We start from the raw sequence: 8,582 nt of genomic DNA, 5'->3' as shown, positions 1-8,582 counted from the left end.
CCACACTGAGCAGCGCGCTGTTCAGAGCAGCAGAGCGCTCCATCAGCCTCGTAAGCCGATACCTATCTGCCACGTTCATTCCTTCTCGGCGGATCCACTGCTTTGCTTCGGACATGAAGAACAAACATAACCAACAGGTGAAGACATCGGCTTCCAACCGATTCGACATGTCCAGCTTTGAGGTGTCACTCCAGCAACTCAACGATCTGTTGACGGACGAAAGCGGCTTCTACAGCTGGCCAACAAAACACTTCCACGAGGTCTACCCGAGGATATACGTCGGCAATGCGTGAGTCATTGTTGTCATGTATAAAGCGCTTTTTATAGACAATACAAATCCTTCATTATGACCACGTGTTTGTAAAAAGCCTGTATCATTCTGAAAATGTGCTCATACGTGCAGGATGCACTATGAAACTTACAGAAAAATATGGAGAATATGAATGAAGTTATTATTGTTATTAGATTATACCTATATGACGAGGAAAGGTCAGCCTGCAGAGAGGATTCACTGAGTAATGAAAGATGTAAACACATCATTGCATCTGTTTGCTTTGCACGAGCACGCTTCACTCATGCGCTGTAGAAAGATCTAGACGCTCCAGAGAATGAATACTTTAGCTTGAGCTTACTAAAAGGACTTATTGCTGTTAACCAGCACTGTCACATATATGACATATTTAGATTTGTTAAAAATCGTATGGTATGGCAAAATCCATTTTTTCTCTTGTCTGAGTGTGAAATAAAATAAAAGGATGCAGGAAACCAACCAGCATACCATGGCCTTCACAGTCTGTTTAATTTTTGAAGAGGTGGAGGGGAGAGGGGAAAATGGTAGGAGTGGAGGAGTTTATAAATAGCTCATGTTCTTAACCTGCAGAGCATCCACAGAGGCATGCTCTACTTTTACTGATTTCTGCATGGTCAGCATTGATGGCACACTGAACTGTGTTGAATTAATTTTTTTGAAACGATAAACTATACCTCAGACATCCAGGGTGTCTGAAATCATGTTTTATTTGTAGCCTATAGCATGTTTGAACAACAGACGTCGACCCAAAGTTAGAGACGGACACATTTATTTTCCAGTACTCCAAAAAGTACAGTTTGAAAATACATGAAAAGCTAAGAGGTGTCTGTTATAGTACTGTAGAAAATCAAAATTACAAAATGTGTTTCAGAATTTGTAAATTGATGAGCTGATTCATCACATAAGTCAGTGCTTTCCCCTAAATTGTCTTTTAAGACTGATTATACAAATGACATGAAGCATGTTCATGAAGCTTTAGAGGCTCTGATTCAGTGGAATCAGACATTTGTTTAACTTTGTTCATAATCTCTGTGATAGCTAGCCTAAGTGTTAGCTTACTGTAGTGAAACATTTGCTGCTAACACGTGACACTACATGGCGTCTTCTTATCTCACGCTCAGAAACACTCTTTCCCCCCAATAAACATAACCAATTCTAAAAGGTAGTCACAATGTTTATTAGATGACAGATAATCATGTTTTTTAATCATATAATATAATTGATAATTAAAAAGTACTGGAATTCTAATGAATTAATGCTAATGTTAAAGTTTGAGGTAAACATCATTTGAATTCCTTCACAGCTCTTTAATGTAAGCTGTATGCAGTGAGGAATATTCTAGATTTGAAAGAAAATAAATTTTACATGGCTGACTCTAAAAGCTTTACAGCAGCACTTTTGTTTTTTAGACCTGTGAGTCATAGCAAGACCTCTCTAGTATATGTGAAGGACAGAGCAGAAGCCCTCTCTGTTAGATCTCAACAAATGTCCTCCTCACAAACCTAGGCTTGGATAGATAAGGGAAGCATATCTGCACATAACATGCACCCACGCATCCTTCTTCCTCAGCTGCTGTGTTTATGCTTTCATGTATCTGTCCTGATTCCACTGAGCTGGCGTGCAGTTTGAGCACCAGTCTGCAGTCTGCTCTATTTTTAGCTCTTTACATCTCTGAGGCAGGAGGTGCTAAGTGAGGCAGCCTTCCCAGAAGTTCACAGTGAAAAGAAGCACATCTCTCTGAGGCACAGCAGTGCATTTATATGATGGGAAAAGGAAACATGAGACAGAAACATGAGTGACACTACACTTCCTTCTTTAGCTTGCAGTCTTGTGTTCTCCAGAAGAATCTGTTAAAACTGAAGAAACACCATCAGCAACAGCTCAGGTTCATTAACCTGTAATTGCTAGTGAGCATAGACTGTATATAAAAGATGAATACAGTCACCGTGATATCAACCACTGGTTAGGGATGGGCCTTTGTGAAGGTGCTAAAAGCAAGGGGTGGATCTGACTATTATAACTACTGATATAATCCTTGTTTGACTTCATCAATGGAGTCCATGAATGTAGATGTTTATGTAGACTGTTCTGGAGATTCACAGCCCATAGTTACCTGATTCAGAAAAACATTTATTACCTTGTTGCAGAATGAATAATGAATGAACAACATGAATTGTGTTTTGTGTTGTAAAAGCAAGAAATGCACAGGTGTTGTTAATGTTGGCTTATTTCCATTAAGTCACACTTAGCCAGCAGGCTTCCATAATATATAGTTTAAAACAAATCACAGTTTGTCTGGAGCCATGTTTCCATATTTAGTTTCTCAGTTTTAGCACCGTTACCTTGAAATTATTTCATTTGATAGTCTGGCGTCTGCTGGCCTCTGCTGGACACTCCCAGCACTCCTCCTCACAGCCAGACTGCACTGATTTCAGTGCATGAATTAACTGCATGTGAAAAAATTGTCATTAGATAATTGCCAATGTTTATAATGAACTCAACAATGGTGCCATTCAAAGCAACCTAACTGCCAGTTTTAGCCATGAATGGGTATTTTGTTTACTCTTCGTGCTTGCTGCAGATAAAGCTTGAGAGAATAGGAACCAAATGCGGATAAATGAAAGCCAAGGACGTAGTTCTGTGCAGCAAACATATCTAACAGTGCAAAGACAGGAAGCAAGACAGATACTGGCAGCACATCAGTAAGCAAGGGAGGCGGGTTTGTTCTTTTAGTCATAATTACTCTTTTATTCTACTTTCAAATTCAATTTTAATTCTCTAGTATCGTGTCACAGTAATCTGCAGAAAGGACCTACAGTATCAGAGAGAAAGCTCCAACAATCAGATGATCCCATAAGATCAAGCATTTAGCAGTGGTGGGGAGGAAGAACTCATTTTTAACAGGAAGAGGCCAACAGCAGAACGAGGACAGTCGTCTGCTGTTTCTGGTTGGGAGTTGAGAGGAAAGAGATGACTACAAGAAGATCATATAGACAAACTGAGGTTACACAAAATTTTATGACATGCATTGTTTGCGATTGTGGCGAGTCCAAAGCCACACAGCGTAGAAATTTCACGAAAACCTTTTGCAGTAGTCCAAGCACTGAGTAACAGGGGTCAGACTGTGTTTAGTGTGTTGTCACGTTGATATTAAGCACAACCTGTAAGGTCCCCTTCATATTGCATATTTGCTTCTGTTCTTTTCTTGATGCAGATTTGTGGCGACGAATGTGATGCGCCTGAAGCGCCTGGGCATCACCCACATCCTGAACGCTGCAGAGGGAAACTCCTTCATGCACGTCAACACCAGTGCTGAGTTCTATGCTGGCACAGGCATCATCTACCACGGCATACCGGCCAGCGACACAGACCACTTTGATATCAGCATTTACTTTGAAGAGGCGGCCGACTTTATCGAGAAGGCTCTGGCGTACAAAAACAAAAAAGGTCAGAATAGAGGAGCACACAGATGTATGTGAAGTATTTGAAAAAATACAGTCATATCACGCTAACTGCAAGAAGTTCTCGTCAGTCAAGACGCTGGCTAGAACAAAAAAGAAAGACAATGTTTGCCATTAGGTTGTAAAAGGAGTGGCAAGTTTCATAAGCTTCATACTTTGAGGCCAACACGTATTAGATTAGAATTAGATTTGTCAGGTGATAACTTTGCACAGGTTTGAGGGCTTTTGATCAAACTGTAACACCTGCATCTCTTTTCCTCTGTAGGTAAAGTGTACGTCCATTGCAGGGAGGGCTACAGCCGCTCGCCTACCTTAGTTATCGCCTACCTGATGCTGCAACAGAACATGGACATCCACACTGCTCTGGCCATGATCCGACAGAAAAGAGAGATCGGACCCAACGACGGCTTCCTTCGGCAGCTCTGTCGGCTAAACCAGAGGCTGTCCGCTGAGGGGAAGCTCTGGAACAAATGAGGCAGGCAGGAAAGCATGCTTATGCTTAATCGCACACCCGTCCTTTCACTTGTTCTACAGCCTGAACGAGCCACAAATATGTGAGGGAGTGCCTGCTAAACATGGAATTTAATGTGTAAATTCGGGTACACTGAATTCCCGGCATGTTTACAGGGTCTCACGTCTGTGAATATTACGTTCATCTGAGCTCACCTCGTATTTTTCAGATCCAGTCTGTGTAGCGTAAATATTTTCCTGTTGCTCACTGTTTCAGAGAACATTTTAAGATTAAGAAGTAAATGTTGATATACATTTATATATGTTGAAAGTGGTGAAAATTTAGATAGTATAGTTCTGTGTGATACTGTCACCGCCTTTTCTCATTGAAGCTTCCTTTCTCTTCCGCCCTCGTGGGGTCGAGCCCTTAGTGTTGGCTTCTCTCCTGAAAACACTGCCAAATGTCTCAGTGGCAGCCGCTGCCGAAGGGGACTTCAAGTGGATACTGTGATTTTTCAAATCGAATCAATGATTTTATTGCACTAGTTGGAAAGATATAATAGCTATTTTTCAACTTCTAATACTCTGACACTTATGTACAATATCGATGTTTAGTATATGCTTTAGGTAAGTGCACATATTCTGACCTCACATCTGATAGCCTGCCTCAAAAGTATTTTTCAGTCTAAACATCATTCTACAGTTATTGTGCTTTATAGAGAAATGTTAAAATGTTTTACATTGCCAGATGGTTACCTTTTTATTAAAGAGAAACTAATGTACTTTAATATTATTGGACCTGCTAAAAAGAACTAATTATTTATGAGAGTTGGATGAAAAGATTGACTGTAAAACACAAACCTACAGCTGCCAGTTAGCTTAGCACAAAGGAAAATGCTACGCTGTAGCACAGTAGCTAATATAAATATCAGAAGAATTATAGTTAGACATTTTGGTATATAGTATTTTTGTAGAAATTTAATCAAACAAGGAAAAGCATGTTAAATATTGAGCTTTACAGTTTTGTGTGTACCATTATGCAAAGGTAGGCTCTTTGTTTTGTTTTTTCTTTTTCTTATTTTTCAAGCTATGCTAGCTACCTGCTAAAAGTAGCTTTGTACATATTTAGTATACAAACACGTGGTATCAGAGAACTTCTAATACAGAGCTCAACAGTAACATACTCCCTTTTTTTTAATGGTTTAGGTTCCATTTTTACCACTGATGTTTCAGAAAAACCTTAAATATTAACATTTGGGTCATGAATCCAGCTAACAGGCTACAAGATGAATCATGACCATGAAGAGATTTGATTTTTAATCCCACTACAAATACCAGATACCACATCAAATGATCCTTTTCATTATCCCAGTGCTGTATAATAGTTATGAGTAGTTAAGAATATCCTTTTTGAGCTTCTCCTGTGCGTGTACGTGTGTGTGTAGTGGAGTATAGCTTAAATAATGATATGATACAGTGCTTCATTTGTTGTTGCAATCACTGTTCTCCCAGTTTCTGAGAAAACCCCCCACAAATCTAAAATTTGAGGGTATCCATAAATCACATTTTTCAAAATAAAAGGGATAGAGATAAGCGGTACCGTTCAATTTGTTGTTCCTTTAGCCATTGAACTCCTTTTGCTTGCAGTCATTGAGGACCATCTTGCAAGTGCCCTCTGTTGAGCTTCTAACTGAAATACAGCTAAATGAGATTAACAGGACGTTGAATTGTGCTCCCTTATTGGCCCCAGTGGTATCAATCCAATCATCTAACTCTCATCATGACCATGAAACTATTTTTCAATTCCTTTAATGTTAGCTTCTATAATTGTAAACTGATTGTAATGTTAATACTGCCAAAACAAGACAATTTATTTGCCAGTTGCTTCTCAGTCAACGCCTTTTGCACATTTGTATGTTCATATGAGTGTTTTTGTCAAACTATATCTAGTTTTATATACGGCAGCATGTCAAAGTAACACTTTTAGCCCTGTGTACACACAGCTGTGTATATCTGTGTATATCTGCTGAGTCATGGTGTGCATTATTAAGTGTGCATTATTCCTCACAATGTGCATTAGTCTGCCTGTGACTTGTGAATCATCATGTGCATTACTGAGTAGTGGTGATATAACTGGTCATGTCAGTAGACTTTCCGATGATGACACTGCTCTTATGAAGTGCACTTTATCCAATGACGCTGGTGATTGTTGTAGCTCTCTTTTCATATATTCATAAATAAATAAATGAAGTAAACATGGCTGTCTTTCTTTAATGTGTGGCTTCTTTCAAAGGAAAATATCTCAGGTGTGAGATCTCAGCATGCCAAGATCCACAGCTAGAATAGATTACACAATACATAATTCAATTCAATTCAATTTTATTTATATAGCGCCAAATCACAACATAAGTCGCCTCAAGGCGCTTCATAGATACAGAGAAAAAAACCCAACAATCATATGACCCCCTATGAGCAAGCACTTTGGCAACAGTGGGAAGGAAAAACTCCCTTTTAACAGGAAGAAACCTCCGGCAGAACCAGGCTCAGGGAGGGGCGGGGCCATCTGCTGCGACCGGTTGGGGTGAGAGAAGGAAGACAGGATAAAGACATGCTGTGGAAGAGAGACAGAGATTAATAACAGATATGATTCAATGCAGAGAGGTCTGTTAATACATAGTGAGTGAGAAAGGTGACTGGAAAGGAAAAACTCAATGCATCATGGGAATCCCCGGCAGCCTACGTCTATTGCAGCATAACTAAGGGAGGATTCAGGGTCACCTGGTCCAGCCCTAACTATATGCTTTAGCAAAAAGGAAAGTTTGAAGCCTAATCTTAAAAGTAGAGATAGTGTCTGTCTCCCGAATCCAAACTGGAAGCTGGTTCCACAGAAGAGGGGCCTGAAAACTGAAGGCTCTGCCTCCCATTCTACTTTTAAATACTCTAGGAACAACAAGTAGGCCTGCAGAGCGAGAGCGAAGTGCTCTAATAGGGTGATATGGTACTACAAGGTCATTAAGATAAGATGGGGCCTGATTATTTAAGACCTTGTATGTGAGGAGCAGGATTTTGAATTCAATTCTGGATTTAACAGGAAGCCAATGAAGGGAAGCCAAAACAGGAGAAATCTGCTCTCTCTTTCTAGTCCCTGTCAGTACTCTTGCTGCAGCATTTTGGATTAGCTGAAGGCTTTTCAGTGAGTTTTTTGGACATCTTGATAATAATGAATTACAGTAGTCCAGCCTGGAAGTAATAAATGCATGAACTAGTTTTTCAGCGTCACTCTGAGACAGGATATTTCTAATTTTAGAGATGTTGCGCAAATGGAAGAACGCAGTCTTACATATTTGTTTAATATGTGCATTGAAGGACATGTCCTGGTCAAAAATGACTTCAAGGTTCCTCACAGCGTTACTGGAGGCCAAGGTAATGCCATCCAGAGTAAGAATCTGGTTAGATACCATATTTCTAAGATTTTCAGGGCCGAGTACAATAACCTCAGTTTGATCTGAATTAAGAAGCAGAAAGTTAGCGGCCATCCAGGTCTTTATGTCTTTAAGACATTCATGCAGTTTAACTAATTGGTGTGTGTTATCTGGCTTCATGGACAGATAGAGCTGGGTGTCATCTGCATAGCAGTGAAATTGTATGCTATGTCTTCTAATGATGCTGCCTAAGGGAAGCATGTATAATGTAAACAGAATTGGTCCTAGTACTGAACCCTGTGGAACTCCATAATTAACCTCAGTGTGTGTGAAGAGGACTCTCCATTTACATGCACAAATTGGAGTCTATTAGATAGATATGATACAAACCACTGCAGTGCAGTACCTGTAATACCTACAGCATGTTCTAATCGCTCTAATAGGATATTATGGTCGACAGTATCGAACGCTGCACTGAGGTCTAGCAGGACAAGCACAGAGATGAGTCCACTGTCAGAAGCCATAAGAAGATCATTTGTAACCTTCACTAAAGCTGTTTCTGTGCTGTGATGAGCTCTGAAACCTGACTGAAACTCTTCAAATAAACCATTCCTCTGCAGATGATCTGTTAGCTGTTTGACAACTACTCTTTCAAGGATTTTTGATATGAAAGGAAGGTTGGAGATTGGCCTATAATTAGCTAAGACTGCTGGGTCTAGAGATGGCTTTTTGAGTAAAGGTTTAACTACAGCCAGCTTGAAGGCCTGTGGTACATAGCCGATCATTAGAGATAGGTTGATCATATTTAAGATCGAAGAATTAATTAATGGCAGGACTTCTTTGAGCAGTTTTGTAGGAATGGGGTCTAAAAGACACGTTGATGGTTTGGAGGAAGTAATTATTGAAGTTATGACTCTCTCCCCCACCGATGTAGGAGCG

At 39.9% G+C, this 8,582-nt stretch overlaps 1 protein-coding gene across 1 annotated transcript; it reads left to right on the top strand.

The window, feature by feature from the left end:
- Window positions 1-6,476, top strand: LOC113021418 (dual specificity protein phosphatase 3-like). Its single transcript, XM_026166071.2, has 3 exons — window positions 1-289; window positions 3,525-3,757; window positions 4,037-6,476. The coding sequence occupies exons 1-3, from the start codon at window positions 114-116 to the stop codon at window positions 4,243-4,245; spliced, it is 618 nt and encodes a 205-aa protein (XP_026021856.1). The 5' UTR covers window positions 1-113; the 3' UTR covers window positions 4,246-6,476.
- The last annotated feature ends 2,106 nt before the right edge of the window (window positions 6,477-8,582 follow it).

This window comes from Astatotilapia calliptera, chromosome 4 (genome assembly GCF_964374335.1).
Source record: "Astatotilapia calliptera chromosome 4, fAstCal68.1, whole genome shotgun sequence".
NCBI lineage: Eukaryota > Metazoa > Chordata > Actinopteri > Cichliformes > Cichlidae > Astatotilapia > Astatotilapia calliptera.
The sequence above is the reverse complement of the archived record's forward strand: the minus strand, read 5'-3'. Positions and strand labels throughout refer to the sequence as shown.

Bases quoted from the DNA above. Each gene is read 5' to 3' on its own strand.
- LOC113021418 (XM_026166071.2), top strand. From the start codon at position 114: ATGAAGAACAAACATAACCAACAGGTGAAGACATCGGCTTCCAACCGA. The intron at 290-3,524 runs GTGAGTCATTGT...TTCTTGATGCAG, and splicing joins AGGATATACGTCGGCAATGC to ATTTGTGGCGACGAATGTGA. The intron at 3,758-4,036 runs GTCAGAATAGAG...TTTCCTCTGTAG, and splicing joins GGCGTACAAAAACAAAAAAG to GTAAAGTGTACGTCCATTGC.